We start from the raw sequence: 16,841 nt of genomic DNA, 5'->3' as shown, positions 1-16,841 counted from the left end.
GGGGGGGGAGGGGTAGAGACTTTACATATCTATATGGACAATTCCTTGGTTTTCAGAGCTATGATTATGAGTCCACATGATACTCTCAGATGTATTTGATTGAGATCAGTTTTGTCACATTAATCAACACGTACTGCAACAGGGAAAGCTGAACTGTCTGCCCTGGAGCTGCAACCTGAGATAGTCAGCACAGCAAACACAGCACCGGAGTCCAGGAAAAGGCCTCCTGGGAAGAAGAGGGGTGCAGGTGAGGGCAAGGATCAGTCAGGAATCCAGAATGAGGAGCTGAAAGCCCTGGAGGCCCACATGCTCAGGCTAGCACGACAAGGTTAGTCATTAAACACCTGTTCAGTGCAAATGTGGATTGTGTGATGTTGCCATTTGTCAGTTTGTTAATGGTGCTGTCTATGAAATTCTCACTTTTGAATAGCATTATATGTTTTTTCCTGCATTGGTGAGTTGTTGATGATGATTAGAAATTAAATTTTGGCTTATATTGTGCCTTCCTCCTCATCCACCTTCAGCCCAGAGTGATGAACTGACAGGACAAGAAGACCCCAATGTTCTGCATGCCTACGTTGCAGCCCTGCCTTCCAGACAGGCCTACAAGGAAGGTACATACAAATAAAAACTGACAATTACCAACTACATTTTTACTTTTGTAAACATTTTAATTGCATCATATTTGGACATGTTGCCTAATGTATGATTGTTTTGTAAATGTTTTGCTTCCGTGTTGCAGTTATCAAGTTCAAGAAGAGGGCTCGTTTTCTGGAGTTCTTTGTCCAGGTGGCCCAGAAGGCAGTAATGGAGGGGCACCTACAAAATGTGCTGGACTGGTGTCAGGATTCACTGCTATGGCTGAAAAAGTATGAAAAATATCTCTGGTTTGACTTGCGTTAGTTTGTAATTCAGCATCCATCGTAGTCTTGCTCGAACTCTAGCTTTAACTTGAAGTCCTGTAACTCTCAACTGAATGACATCAGTTGATAGTAGGGATCTGAAATGAATTCCTCCCATACAGGCCGGCCTTTTCACATGTTGATTTCTATCATTGATTTGCAGACGTAATGAGGGAATGGTTGCTGTTCGTGGCCTGGCTAGACAGGTCGGCGCTGTCACGCTGGTCGGTGATGATCCCAAGAAGTATGCAGCTGCTATGGTGGAGTACACAAAGGTATGGTAGATCTTGTTTCATGTAACATAGAAATTATCTGCCTTAAAGTGGCTTATGAGTTAAAGCTGACCATCTACAAAATTTGTGAATTGTAAAGACATCCAGACTGGTACTGGTGGAAAATGTTGACTGAGATTCTTTGCATCCCTTTTCACCATCTTAACACTGGTTACTGTTATGCTCTATTCACAGAATCTGAAGATGTCCAAAGCTGAGCAAGTCAGACAGAAGAAGAAGGAAAAAAGACAAAAGATGAAGGTTTGTTATACAGTATTTTCTCTTGTGTGTGTGCTACCAGTTTCCTTTCCTTTCCTAAGGCCGGCATTCTTCTTACATTTATTTCTTAAGTCAATGTATTCAATGTATTCTTTCATTTGCACATGAACAGTCACATATAACTGAAAACATGTGAATGTATGTATGAAACTAAGAATCAAAATCACTATCATTACAGTTGTTGACAAGCCGCAGGAAAGGTCCAGTTGACCTCGCCAAGGAGCAACAGGAAGAAATTGAGAACAAGGTGAGTATCTTCCTCATAGTAATGTGCATAATATCATCATGATTGCATTGTATATTACTAGAAATAAACAACTGTTCTATGATGTCTGCAATGCTTTAGCACAAAATAATGTATGCCTCATTTTTCCTCCACTTGTACACAGGCCATGGAGGTGCTGAAGCACAACTTCCCTGAGTTCTACAGAGTGATGCTTCGACGGAGGCGTCTGCGTAAAACCTGTGCAGATGAAATACCATGGAGGTGTCAGGTAGGCTGTTTCTTGTGTAGAATTTCTACGCTACTGTAATGCTCTGCTGCCAGATAACACAGAACCCTTATCTAATCAAAATTTCGAAGTACTTAACTTGAACTAAGCTTTTTGGGAGGTAGAAAAGCAGAAAGGCCAGCTTCATGCGTTGTTGTTGACCAATTTGTAAATTTTATGTGACTTATATTTGTAATTTATATAGATGTATTACATTCTCATTGGAGCTGCACCATCCTTGCATGCCAAGTATTGCATTACATGATAAAGGTTGAGATCTCATCAGCCATGTGCAATGATAGTATCCTCAGGATCACAAGTTATCCTGTTCTGTTGTACCCACAGATGAACATCCTGCAGGGCCTGAGTCACTTTGGTCTGTTCCTGGAGAAGGTTGAGCTGAGGGACAAACTGAGGGGGACGGCCTCCCTCCATATCTATAGGTAAATACATGTATATTGTATCCCTTAAGCAGCATTTGCATATAAAGTGGATACACAAGAGAACATACTAGCTGAAATGTTTGTTGGTGATAGATGGATAGATAAATAAAAGTAAAGTGCATGTACCTTTATGCTAATCAAACTTTTGTCTCCTTGCTTGAGCCATGCTGTTTTCTTGCTACAGACCCTCGTTCTTGGACCAGGAATGGTTCACGTTTGAGAGCAGTAACACCCTGGTGGTGGGGTGGGACGGAGGTCCAGACTGGCAGTCCACCAAGGACGACCCACGGGAGATGTCCATCCCTGACTCTCTGGCACAGCTGGACGCAGACAGGCCAAAGACTGGAATCGAAATTGCAGCAGCTGCAGCCATCGGTCAGTTGATGCTACCTATACGCCACCTTCTGTGTTATAATCATAGTTGATACAGGTAACAGCTAATCATCCCTTGAACTCACATGCTGCCTCTTAGCAGTTTTCTCTACATCCCAGTACCTTATATTCCACCTGTGTTTTCAGGTAACCTTGTCCTTCCCAGCACTGCCCAGCAGGAGGAGGAGGAAGGTGAGAGGACACCTCGGACCTACAGGTCAGATGCTTCTCTGGACAAGGTGGACACCAAGCTGGTGCCTGACCACCACAGTATCACGCAGCAGGCCACCATGGATGCGCTCAGCAAGACCTTTGACTTCTTCATGAAAGCAATAGTATGTTTATCATTGCCTTATACATTTCATCTTTTAGTTAGTAACATTAATTTTGTGCTTATATAAGCAAAGCACATTTACCGACTCTTCCCTGAGAGATGCCCTTCTTTCTTTTAGATGTCAAATTTTGGAATACAACCTGCTTTACCATGAAATGATGGATTTGTGTTGTTACTAAACTATATCCATATAAAGTCATTGACAGAGAAATTAACTTTCAGGTATTGTCACCTTTCCCAAAATCTTTTTATTAAGACCCCAAATCCTTGTTGCAGTGATGATAGGATAATTATGTATACCCTCCTCAAATACTGTGTGGACATGTTGACACCAAATCAATATCTTAATCAATATATGTTTCTCTGCCGTGCAGGTTCTATCAGAAAGGGGGCGTCACTGGTCCCTCCTGCAGAACGCCTGCAGGTCTCTGTGGAACTGTGCACACACTGCCCTGCTGCGGGCCTACAACCCCAGCCAGGCAGGCGGAGCTTCACAGGGGCTCCTCAGTATAGAGGACTGGAGGGGTCTGGTGTGGCGGCCTTTCTACCTGGCTTCTGATGCTCTGCTAGACATGCTGCTGGAAATACAGGAACACAGAGTGGACACGGTTAGATTACACTTCACTTCAGAATTGCAATATTAACAACTCTAGATAAAGATTTCCCTCTATAATATGCGAGAAATTCTGTCTAAGGAGCAGACCTGTGTTTGATAACATGTTTCCATGTATTAGATATTTTGTGACAGTGCATGTTAAAAGTATACAGATACATGTACAGACGTATCCTTAAGTTGTAAATGAAGGAATCTTTTCGATAACCAGGAAGATGAGGAGATACCCTCATTGTAAAGTCATGGGTCGGTGACATCAGCATGGAGAAGGGCGGGGCCAGCCTGAAGTTTGAGACTCACGTTGATGACATGAGCCTGGTAGACCTGCGCTGGACACGACGTATCTTCATGAGGACCATCGAAATCCTGTTCTATGAGGAGAAGTGGGAGAGACTGGCAGATGTCGCCCTCCGCTTCAATGCGCTAACTCAGTGAGTTCCACTGCACACTTTCTGCAAATATTGTTAACAATGATTTTTTAATGTGACTTTCTGTAACAAAACATCTGAGGACTCAGTGACTTTGCTCATGCCAACATTTCCTGTTCCTTATCAGTGAAAGACATGCTGAACAGGTCAGTCCCATGCTCATCACCGCCCAGAGGAAGCTGATTGCTCGTGTGGATCAGCACGGCGGCCTCCCGCCCCCTCAGCCTCACTACCAGAACGCCATGGCACAGGTGGGAGGGAAGATCGGCTCCCAGCTGCACACAACTCCCCTGCTGAAGACTGACCTGTCCAACCTGACGGAGATTGACCCTGGTGGTCACATCGACCCAGAGGGGCACAATGTCTACGAGAGTAAGTCATCCTCTTCTTACAGGTCTTAATAACATTATACATAATATAGGCCATCAGATCTTCAACAAAGTCAACAGTTGAACAGTTGTTCCTAACATAAATTGTCAGCTCCATTTAGTCATTTCTGATTTTTTTCTCTGCTGCTGCTCCCAGGTGGTGACCATGCCAGGAGACTGGTGGCCGTGCCGCTGGACGTTACTGACAGCCTGGAGACGTTCCGCCAGGTGCTGGACAAGTCTCAGTATACCGCTCGGGCACTGACCAACAGCCGCAAACTTCTAGTGCTCTACCTGGCCGGACAGCAAAATGGTCAGAATCATGATAATTCTCCTGTTTGCCTTGAGTCATGAGTTTTTTTCCACATCACACCCTACTTTTCAAGTAATACATTCAGTGTTGTAAGAGACAGCAATCTTTAAAGACAATTAGCAATCTGTAGAAAAAAAGCCCTCCACCTTATCGTATTACATCCATCTTCATATTTGTTGACAGCTCCCCAGCTGAGAACCACCAGTAGTAAGAGTGGCAGTCGCTCGCCCTCCCGAGTGGGTTTCCGCCCCTCTGACAGCCGTCCTCAGCTGCCCGTTCCACAGGACCTCATGGATGAGGAGTTCCAGACAACCATGGAAGTACAGAGCCCGGTGCTGCCCAGGTCCCAACTGGGGGTGGTCATCTCTTCATATGACAAGACAATAGGTAAACTAAGCCAATAATAAGATGCGTATATGCTGATATGATTGTTTTTGTACGCAGACAGTAAAGTTTTGTACCTGAGCTAAAGGATCCAAATTGTATTGAAAAATGCAGGACAATATATGTGACTGCTAGTATGAATTTTTGTACTTGCACTTTTCACTTTTTTCCAGTAAATAGGAGACACATAGCAAGTTTTAGACTCATAAAAGCATTGAATATCTACATGTGCTTTTTTTTTTCCAGAAATGTTGCTTGCTCATAACCAGAAAGGCCTGAGTGCTCAGGCTATGCATGAGCTGGCCAATCTGCAGTACCATGCAGGAAATGTCAGGTAGGTAGAACATACAAACTTTGGAACCAAACAAGTTGTCAAATCAACCCAACTAAATATGATGAATAAAGACCTCCACTAATAAGGGTTTCCAGCAATAGATATACTGACTTACATACTGTTTCTCTGACCGGACAAACATTCTTGTGTTTCTGACAGAGCTGCATACAAGTGCTGGTCGGAGGCGCTGGACATTGTGATGAACATGCCTGATGCGCTCCATTCCTGGAGGAAACTGATGGACACAGGACAGAGCCTGGCTGGCACCCTGTTGAAGAAGTGTGGCTTGTGGGGATGTGTGCTGGGGGGAGTGCTGGCTGCAAAAATTGCACAGTGGGTATCTCTCTTTTCTAACATCTAGTGTGTTTGTTACCTGTTAAGTCCGCATGAGTGGTGATTTGGCCACTTGATCAGACCCAGAGTGTAATTAATACACCAGCCCTTCAAACCAGTTTATTTTCTATGCTGTATTGTGGCTTTTAAATGCATGCATGTATTGACTATTGTCTGAGCTCAGAAAATTTCAATCTGTTTTTTTTGTACCTGACAGATACATCCTGTCCTCTGACCTGGGACTTCGTATGGAATGCTGCTTCCTGTCTGCTGCCTTCTTCAAGGTAAACAGAAGAACAGATAGGACATATAGACTGTCTTACTAGAGGTGCACAGTAACCAAATAAATATGACCTTGTAAGAACACAGGGACAAGAAGTTATTTTCAGTCTGCAGATACAAACTTTTGTGACAATCGTTACATGTGCATTTGGGACAGTTATTATATAGTCATACAGGCAGTGAGATGGGCATAAATGTAATGTCACCCAGCAGACACTCATCCACTGTGTTGTTTCCCATGTTAATCTGTGCAGGCACTGTTCCGCTCCACCCTGCCTCACCCCACAGCAGACCGTGACTATGCCCTGTATGAGATAGGTGAGGGGTGTGAGGTACAGAGCCTGGTACCCGGGGTGGATCTCCTGTCAGACAGGTTCAGGTGTGACGGCAGGACCATGGTCGCTTCTCTACGGTTTGTCATTGAGGAGCTCAACAGGGGCAGGCATAACCTGTTTGTAAGTGTTTCTCCTTCTCGCAGTTATGATTAGTATGTTCATATCTACCAAGTCAGATGTAGAAATTGTTTTGGTTATGACTAGTCTCTACCTGCATTTGCGTTGTATGTCATCAGCTTCTGGGTTTTTGTCTCATTGTGTAAACATTCATACTTCTGTTCACTTACACTTCAAAAAAGAGAGAGACGTTAGTTGGTTATTTGCAAAACTTACTGAATTCCTCCTGTATTTCCAGGTGTTACCTCTGCTAACCCTTTACCAGTACTTTGTGACTTATGTGTCACGGGACTTGGCAAGGGCTGTGGATGGCAGGATCTTGAAGGTAAGGACTAGACTTTTTGAAGAATTGTGCTTGGTATTACATTTTGTTTGATTCTCAAAAATTTCTGACAGGGGACTTGTAATATCTACATAGAACTTTCACTGCAGAGTATGACTTTGGACACCAAACAACTTTGTTTTGCCAATCTTGCATGACAAAACCATTTTTTCAGCTCCCTGTATTTCTCCAATTGCCCTATGCATGGAGAGGGCAGCAAGAACCATTGTTGACACTTTGATTCAGGAGTATTTTTTGCATCCACACAATGATTTACTTCCCAAATTTCCCTAAGCTCGACATAACCATGATGATTATTTCTTGCCCTCCAGCTGCGGATCCTGACAGACCTTGGTCTGTACAGTGAGGCTGTTGTTGTTCTGGCCCGACTGCTGCATGGGGACAGGTTACCCCACACCAGTAACAGTGGCTTCAGGCAGGTCGAGTCCAAGATGGTAAGAACTGTGTCTTTGGTCCTCATCAAATATAGAAAAAAGGTCATAGAATAGAAGTAAGGTTTTTCTATTTGCCTCACATGTTCTGCAAACGTTATGTTTTATACCATTAAAAATCCACTCCCCTTGATGTACAAACTTGTGCTATAGGTTGAACATTGATGAGTGTGAGATAAGAATTACCTTGGGAATGCTTTTTGTTTACCAGTGAACCTGATTTAATGCTCAACTGTCTCATTGTTCCATCCAGAAAGCTCGAAATAACTTTGACACCTCCAAGCCACTGTCAGAGCCTTGTAATCTTAAGGTAAGAAAGTTTCTCCTTGCTAAACCTAGAAATAATGTGTCATTTAGCAAATGATAATGATTCCAAGTTACAACAAAGAAGAGAGAATACCTGATATAGTATTGTAACAATAGCTGAGTTTTCAGCACCATGGACGACATTGAGATGTCACATGTTATGATTATAAAATCTTGCAGTTTTATCACTAGTTTCCCTCACCCACAAGGGAGTAAAGGATTATTTTTTGCCTGTCTGAACATTCATACTTGTACACTGTAGTTTCTTTATGTTCCACCAAAGGCTATTTCTGATTGCCTTGTTATGATATTTCCAGACCCTGGATTACCTGTGTGAGCGGCGCCTGACCACATCACTGGCTAACCTGTACGGACCTCACCTGACCTGTCACCTGACCCTGGCCCAGGCACATCTCATCATCGCCCTGGCAGACACCATCCATGCGCTGCCTGCCAAGGAGGAACCCATGTATGTACTGCTCATGGATGTGCTTTAAATTCTTACTGTTGTGACATTACCCAAAAACTCATCTAACAACACTTCACCTAGTTTATATAGTTATGGCAAGTGTCATGCCAGTATCTCTGTGATCCCCTCCTCCTGTTTCCTACATCCTATATCTGACCTTCATTGAATTCTATGCTTGCTAAATCAATTCAATAAGAGACTTTGCCTTCTTTTTGTCTCTATGTGATAGAGCAAAAATGCATATTTATGCAAAAACACCCTTGGAAGTGCCAGTGTGACTAGATTTTATGAACTTTACAGATTGCCTAAAATTGGGGAGGATCCATTCGGCCAGGTCCCAGTGGGACGTAGGAAGTCTGTCCTGCCTGGTGGGACAGAGAAATCCTTTGGTGGGACAACCAGACAGCCGCCTCCCACATCCAAACGTGCTGCTCCCAAGACTGCTGATGAACTACTGGGTTAGTGTTCTACATTGGAACTTATCAGAGATATGTGTGCCAATCATATAAATCACAACATTACCTAACTTCTTAAACATTACTGATAATATCTCATTTTGTAGAGTGGTTTTCATTCCTGTGTCTAGATCTGCCTGTTCTGGGTTACTCTGTATCCAGACTTGATTATTTTTCTTGCTCTGCAGAGTCACAGAGTTTGGACAGTTCTTCCTCTGATGAGGAGGAGAGTCACAGGTTCAGTGACAACCAAGGAAACATCACCCCATCTTCCATCAAGGTAACAGCTCTATAAACACCCCGCTGTAAAAACTAAAACTTTTTCCAGTCCTCCACAACAGTTCAGCAGAATAGCCTGAGGTTTTACTGTCCTATACTTTTAATTCATTCACTGTTACTTGTTGGTTGCAGGGCATGCTGCTTGCCACAGCTGACCAGATGCTGCAGACCATCTGTGACAGTATCCTGGAGAATGTAGATCCTGAACAAGGTAGGCTGGTAGTTTGGGTTGGACGTTCATTTCTCTCAGACACATTGGATTTAACAGTTAGACCCAGTGAACACTGAAATGATGACAACATGTTTTCTGTCCATAGGCTCTAGTAGCTTGGTGGCATCTGAGTTGGAAGTGGTTGTATGGAGTAAACTGGATGTTGCAGCCATCCAGAGACAAAGACAACACTCCACCCTGAGCGCAGCTACAGTCCTTACAGCACTTAAGCTCATCCAAGATGCTGACATCTTTGTAACGTCTGACAATAAGAAGGAAAAGAGGAAGACGTCTGCCCTGAGGAGGTCTGAAAGTAGGGCACAGGTGGGTGTGCTGGGGCCATATGATTAGATATGGTTGTTATTTCACTCAATAGCCATTACAAAGAACTTATAGGTCAGTACCATTGAAATTGCTAATGCATTCAGCCTCACATGGAATGCAGCTTAATTGAAAAACAAATGACCTGAATTGTTAACTATATGAAGTTCTCCAGCGACAAAGTATGTTGATGAAACTTGTGTTAACTAGTCTGAAATTCATACAACCATTGATTACTATAGGAGGAAGGTGAACCCTCTGTGACACTGACAAAGCCAGAGGACAACCGGTTTGAGTACCAGGACAACCAGAGCAGGACTCGACTGGACGCACGACTCTGGCTGGACTGCCGGCTAGCACTGGTCAAAGGGCTGTCAGGTCAGCTGACTGGCATGGGAATTATTGGTAAGTCATCACAAATTTTGCTGCGATTTCCTTTAATGTTATGGCAGGATGAGCCCTGTTAATTCTTTCAAGGGTTGCCTGGAGGTATGTTTATGACTTATGATTGTTTCATGCTTGATGCTTGCACAAGGAAACCTACACCTACAGGATTATATGATGATGCTGAGTTTCCTGACATTTCCCCAGGTGAAGGTGAGAAGAAGCAGATGGATGCCGGCAGTGCGCGGCACTACTGTGCAGAAGGTCTGGCTGAGGCGGAGGCCTGTGGGGATGTGGACATGCAGGCAGAGTTCCTCCTACAGTGTGTGCTGTTAGACATACAGGAGGGACATCCACTGGAGGATGTCAGACAAACTCTGCAGGTACACATGCCTTCCTTCCCATGTGAAGATATGTGGACTATTGAATGCAGATACTTTAACTGTAACATATTCCATGGTGCTGAAACCCCTGTACTTCTGGCATTTGTACTTCGGCAGCATAAAATCATATAATTGGGACAGATAATCTCTGAAAATCTCTGCACATCTGTTCATTATATCAGACTGATGTTTTGATCTCATTTTCACCATGATAGGACATTATCAACATGCTGCAAGGCCAGGCCACTCTGTCTCCCCCTGCCTCACTGCTGATGGTACAGTCCATGGTCCAGCTGACAGACCTACAGGCCGGCAAGTTGTCAGCTGCAGAACGGCTGCAGATGTACATACAGGCACAGAACATCTTATTGGACCAGGTCAGTACTTGTTATCATGCAGGATTCCGTGGTTATTAATTCTGCATCCTACTTGAATTGGTTACAATCCTTGCCACTGAGAACTGGTCTATCTGTAAGTCAAAAGGGAATGGAAATATTGGCAAATGCCATTTTTTGTCTGACTTAAATCAGAATTATGATATTCAAAGCCTCCAAAAGTTGATTTTTCAACTTAGCCCTGAGTTTTTTCTGTCCTTAACTTTCAGATGATGATAATAGGGGACAGAATACAGTACCATGCAAGTAATCCTGCCTTTGCTGTACCCATTGGTCCTCTGAAGAACATCTACATCCCGCATGTTCTCCTGTTGGTCAGAATCAAACTGCGTATTGCTCATGTGCTGATCAGGCAAGCTGCGGAATCCGGAGTCCTGGCAGGTGGGTAACCTACAGCTGGGTAATGGTTGATGCCAGTGTCTTTGTTCCTAACAAATGTAACTATTGGGTACAGAGACCCCACCCTGCTAACATGTCTGGCTGTGTCCCCAGGGTCTGATGTTTGGCTGCCCCCTGCCACTGTTCTCACCACCACCCTGGGGCTGTGCCGGGCGGCAGCGGACAGGCAGCCTCATCTGGAGGCAGAGATACTGCTTCAACATGGTGAGTTGATTATTCACTAACTACAAAGGTGTTTGGAATGTAAGTCAGGTAAGAAAGGCAACAGGTTAATTTCACAATGGTTTTAGATTGTAGTGATGTGCTACTTCAACCTGTACCAACAGTAACTAAAGCTGAAAATGGAAAGTAGAAGTAGTCAGCATGCATGTGTTGGCTAACAGTGGTATTTATGGCTTTCTTTGTGTCCTGTGCAGGCATGGTGCAGCGTCAGTTGAGCCTGACTGGGAAGTACCCATCCAGGGGTGCGGCTGCCACTCTCCTAGAGGCCATCACCACCAGCCATGCAAGCAACCATGATCTCGGGTATGTCATCATCATATATCTAGGTTTCTTATACAGGTCCTATTCAGGGAGAAACATTTCAAGGCTTACTGAAGACTAAGATATTAAGTAAAGTACAGTATATCAGAACTGTTGGTTTGTCTAGCTACATGAAAACGGATGGAACTGTTCTCACCAACAGTTATCAAATCTACTGTTCTCTTCAGACTGATGAGGCAGGCATACCTGGAGATAGCCCTGACCTTCCTGCTGACCAGTGGTGCCCTCAGCAGGGTGACTGCCACCCAGAGCACAGAAGTGACCCCGCAGCCCTCACAGGAGGCCGTCTCTCCCACCAAGTCAGTAACCGAGGGAGACCTCCCAGAGAGCCCCAGTCCCAGGCAGAAGGCCAAACGGGCAGCTGCCGTGAAGGTGATGCATTTTTATTACAACTTGTTGCAAGCTGTTTTTCTTCAAAGATTTTGCTCAAAATTTTGATGGGTACTTTAAGCTCATAACATATGTTGTAAGTTTAAGCTTAAAAGGAGCTCATCCAAGACTGAAAGTGCTTTCTGCTATAGAAATAGGGAATAAGAGGTCACCAGGGGTAAAGTAACATGAGAGGAAGCTTAAAACCACTTTCAGGAATTATGAGGAATTAAAAAATTGGAATTGTTCTGTCAGTGTTCTTGGTCAAATGGTCTAACACTCTTCCACCCTCAGGCCAAAACTAGGGAGAGGGCTCGAGTGCTGGGAAAGATTGGAGCAGCCACAAGAAACAAGGAAGAACGAGAACAGGACAGAGAGAAGAGAGCTACCTGGCTGGCCATCAGGTGTGCCGCTGCCATTGCTGACGTACAGAGGGCCAGCATGACTCTCGCAGGAAACCCACAGGTGGAGTGGCTTTGTCATTGCAGTCTCACATATTGATTGCTTTTCTAGACACATTTGAAATGGGAAATGAAATGATTTAAGGGTATATACATAATATATATAAGAAGTTCACTATTATTATTGCAAGGTCTGTCTCTGATCAAGCATCCACACATCTTAATTGACACTGCAATGGTTTTGTTTGTGCAGGTTACAACATTGGCAGTGAAGCAGAAGGCCTGGGCAGAGATGCCGGAATATGCCCTTCTGGACATGGTCAGCTCACATCTGTCTGTTGGCAAGATGCTCATGGGTAGGTATTACTGATAATCTTACTTATTATTCTTCACACCTGAAAGGAGTTGTAAAAACAGAAATATGTATAGATCAGTCCCTCACTACAAAAATACAGTCTGGTCTTGAGGATGTGTGAGAAAAATATTAGTATTTTTAAAGACATCTGATGATAAATTGATACATTTTACAATTGCAGAAGTTGATTTTACAACTGTTAGATGATCTGGTTATTATTCCAAAGGTTCCAACCTGGCCTCCCAGTTGTCTGATGTGGACAAGGATGCAGATGAGCTGGCCAGAGATGTGATCTCTCGGACCAGGGCTGCTGCCAGACAGCTGAGCTGGGTCCACATGCTGGGGTATGCCAGTCTGCTGCAGAGTCTGGCAACAACAGCTAATACAGGTAAACCATAGGCTGCATGCTCCTTACAATTCAGCCCCTAGCTGTTAAGAGGAAGGCTGCCCATCCAATAACAACATATAGTTGTAAAGGCTATTGCTGACAATTTTCAATTTGTTAAGTATTCATAAGAACATTTTTTAAAACCTTGATCTTCATTTCAAGGTGCATCTACTGCTGAGGGGGACACACAGGAAGACAAGTCTGATCAGCTGTCTGAGTTGAGTGGCATGGACCTGGAGAGTACCTATGGCAGTGTCAGTAGCACTCGTGACCTGGCCAGATCACCCCTGTTTAACAGTGGTTTGGTCCTGCGTCTGACCCAGATGCACAGGTACCTGATGACTCACCTGCCCATGTATGCCTCAGACTGCGTGGCCCTCAACCCGCCCAAGGTAGGCTACATTTGTTCCATGTTATACAAGTAGAATTTGGGCATGGCAGTATAAGTTGAAGATGTAAAGTGTATATTTGTGACTTGTATATCAAACATTGCCACAAGTGTACTGTAAGAATATACAATGTGCACTGCTTGTACAGGACCTGGCCCTCCCCCTGGCAGAACCAACCCCAGATGTGAGCCTGATCTCTGTCAGCTATGTGGACAATCTACTGACAGGTCCTGACACCAAGACAGCAGAGGATCCATCACAAGCACTGAGCAGGGAGGCATCACACACAAGGGTCAGCACTTTTTGTAATATCTTGGATTATGGATCAAACTTGTTGATAAGAGAAATATTAGTGCAGCTGGCATCAACAACTCATTGTACAGTTCATTCTGCACAAAATTTCTTTAAAGAATCATTGAATGAGTGTTACTGAAACACTACTTCTACTTGTACATGTAGGTGGTTGAAAAGGAGGACCTTGCCTTGTTGGCTCCTAATAAGGAAGAGCTGAGTCTACAGTGGTACCAGCCAGGGTTGGATGTACATGGTCCTGAGGATAAACAGAAAGTCTTACTGATGTATGCTGCCAACACACAGCCCATTAAGGCAACACCTTCCACCAACACTGTCGGTAAGTACAATAATGGAACGTCTTGGATCAGGCTTCCAATTGTTTGCTTCTTGTGCCTGAAATGCTTATTAACCTCTCAGGATGAGTAGACACAAATGTAGCATGATAATCCCACTCTTTCCTGTGTGCGTGTGCATTCTGCATCTGCATTGGTTAACCTGTATAACAGTAACATGCACCAATAGAATTAAATCATATAATTTTCTATTGGACAACTTGAGATTAATACACTGGTCTAATAGATAGCACCAACATATTATGTACTAATGACAATACACTGGCCTAATGGATATTACAAACATAGCATATACTAATGATAAGTATTGCTATCTAATTAAAGTTAACCATAACCCATTTTTATTTGCCTCCTTACTTTGCTGCCATTACTAATGCAGATGATATCCTTCCAGAAGGTATGGAAGACTATATCCTTCCCAAAGGTATGGCAGACACTGTAAATAAGATGCACATAGAATGAAATTCAGGTTCATTCACTGTTTGTTGCATGGATTTGGGTTTTTGCTGTGTTCAGTTAATGCACGTTTTTCATAAGTTGCAGCTTTTTATGACAACGTCCTTATCCAACATAGAGAAAGAACACCATAAAGATGTTGTTGGCTGTTTTTTTCTGTGATGGATAGTTACAAATGTCTGCAATGTGTTTTCCACAATCACAATGGTTCAGACTTGTCATGGTTTATTGTTTCTTGATTATGCACATATTTTCATCTTACTGTATTTGCTGTGTTGATTTTCAACAGTTGTGTTTGTAAGGTACCAAATTCTGCTTTGTCAAATTCATATCATCCTGTATGTCAAGATCAGAAAATGTGAATCACATTTCACTTGGTGCACTTGACTTCTGATCACAAGAACCAACCTAATTAGTTATAACAACACCCTATGGCAGGTCTCCTGACAGGACAGATCAGAGTGCCCCTGGGCCAGCTGTTAGACCTGCACCGTAACCTGGCCATTCAGAGTCAGCTGGCAGACATGTCCCTAGGGGAAACCCCCACCCCCAGGCCTGAGGGGGGATCCCGCAACACTACCCCTGTACCTGACAAGGCCAAGGGGGGCAAGAAGACGAGAATCAAGCCACTGTCTGCCAAGGTTGCCAGTAGGAGGGATGAGCAGCTGGAGGTACGTCTGATTCAGTTCCTCCTAGCATGCTCCTTCCTGCCTGATTAGGAAATGTGCTGTGTCATTCATTATTTTGAGTTGTCATGCTGAATTTGTGAAATTGTGTGAAATCTGAGTCTTTTTGTATGTATTTTACACATACTTGTGCATACTCTTTAACATTCTGTTCTAATCAAAATGTTGTGTTTGTTGACAGGTTCTGTTGAAGCAGAGCGTGACTGATGCCCACAGTCTCATCACTCTTCAGGCTGACCAGGAACCAGTCACAGAGGTGGGTGCTCCCAACCAAAATCACTTATCGTCATATAACTATTAATCTTCATGCAACCTGGTGTTCTCAATGTCCTCATTGTACAGTTCTTTTCTCAAGTAAAACACATACAAGGTGATGGTACAATTTCCTCATGGTCAATGATTATTTGTCTATTTTCCTGCAGGCTCCGTTCTCTGTCACTTTGGAGAACATTAACCACCTGGAGAAGCTGTTCAACCCAGGGTTTGGCTGTACTGTTAAGAACCCTGAGTTGTCAGGCTGGCTGCTGAGCAAAGTGCCATGATGTACACAACTCAGCAATGTGAAGCAAGAGATCAAGATGAAGCACCTTTATTAGCTGATTTAATATCCCTGATTATTTGATATCCCTACATCCTTATGAGTTTGAAATCAAATATAATGGTTGTATTTAAAGTATGATGCAAGGAGAATATGTACTTGATTTTACAGTGTCATCACTTACATTTGAATGTTGGTTTGATGTCTACAGACATACCCAGTCAGTACATGTTATATTATCATGTCTGAAGATGTCTTCAGTAGTTTGCTTTATAGTCATAGTGGTGAAACAGGTGGGATTGTTTGTCACATTTTGGGGTAGGATTGTGATGATTTTATCAAAGACTTTCTACCCTGGAAGTTGAAAAGGATTCTAGTAATTAACAGTTGTTTCTTTTTGTTTGGTTGAATGATTTGGAACATGATTACTATAAGTAATCATTGTAACAGTTAGCCTGTTATGAAGTGCACAATATTGTGATCAGTCAATTCTACTTTCTGCTATTACTTGGTTTGCTGAGGCTTTTGTTGAAATTAAAGCTCATAAGAGGATATGGCATTTGCATCACGTTAGCCTGTATTTTTGCTGCACTGTTTTATGTAAATAAGTCATCAACATATGCAGAAGGCCTCTCCACCCAAAATTATTCTTCACCTGCTAACTCAGTATCATACAAATACAAAACAATGTAGAAAGATTGGCAATCTGATGTACAAAGTAAGAGGAAGTATTCTACATGGCCATGAAGCTCTGAACTACATTATACAAGACATAATATGTGTGGATGTACATGTATATACGAGTAATAGTGAAAACATACAGTGCAGGTTGCTGTTAGAAGTAGGATCCCTTAGGTCCATGAGTATCTGTTTTATGATCATACCAATGTAACAGCCAGCTCGTTTTATGTCTTCTAGTCTTCTCGGTATTTTGGAACAAAATTCCATCATAAAATAGAGGATATACAGGAAATAGTATCTAACAGTTGCAGTTGATGGCATTCAGCACCAAGGACAGTTACATTTATGTGCCATCATTCCAGTTTTGATGGGGGGTGTCAGTAAAGGACCGAAAATGTTTGCTTTTCTTTTA

At 43.2% G+C, this 16,841-nt stretch overlaps 1 protein-coding gene across 1 annotated transcript; it reads left to right on the top strand.

Moving 5' to 3' along the window:
• Window positions 1-138: 138 nt before the first annotated feature.
• LOC109465707 (cilia- and flagella-associated protein 54-like) lies at window positions 139-16,305 on the top strand (the record flags this gene model as incomplete). The annotated part of the gene is given in 44 exon segments (XM_019763086.1): window positions 139-328; window positions 525-614; window positions 743-869; window positions 1,066-1,177; window positions 1,370-1,435; window positions 1,632-1,700; window positions 1,843-1,947; window positions 2,290-2,387; window positions 2,572-2,762; window positions 2,907-3,094; window positions 3,468-3,701; window positions 3,918-3,933; window positions 3,936-4,137; window positions 4,262-4,506; window positions 4,660-4,815; window positions 4,999-5,202; window positions 5,446-5,533; window positions 5,693-5,866; window positions 6,084-6,150; window positions 6,403-6,603; window positions 6,839-6,925; window positions 7,255-7,377; window positions 7,628-7,684; window positions 7,998-8,149; window positions 8,450-8,607; window positions 8,793-8,884; window positions 9,016-9,094; window positions 9,201-9,418; window positions 9,658-9,820; window positions 10,007-10,182; window positions 10,398-10,559; window positions 10,787-10,958; window positions 11,070-11,180; window positions 11,393-11,501; window positions 11,687-11,891; window positions 12,183-12,353; window positions 12,543-12,645; window positions 12,871-13,032; window positions 13,195-13,424; window positions 13,570-13,713; window positions 13,881-14,052; window positions 14,963-15,195; window positions 15,392-15,466; window positions 15,633-16,305. Coding segments are annotated over 44 exon segments (6,297 nt in total), but the record flags the coding sequence as incomplete, so codon positions are not given.
• Between the last annotated feature and the right edge of the window lie 536 nt (window positions 16,306-16,841).

This window comes from Branchiostoma belcheri, unplaced genomic scaffold (assembly GCF_001625305.1).
Source record: "Branchiostoma belcheri isolate BF01 breed outbred unplaced genomic scaffold, Haploidv18h27 scaffold157, whole genome shotgun sequence".
Classification (NCBI taxonomy): Eukaryota; Metazoa; Chordata; class Leptocardii; order Amphioxiformes; family Branchiostomatidae; genus Branchiostoma; species Branchiostoma belcheri.
The sequence above is the reverse complement of the archived record's forward strand: the minus strand, read 5'-3'. Positions and strand labels throughout refer to the sequence as shown.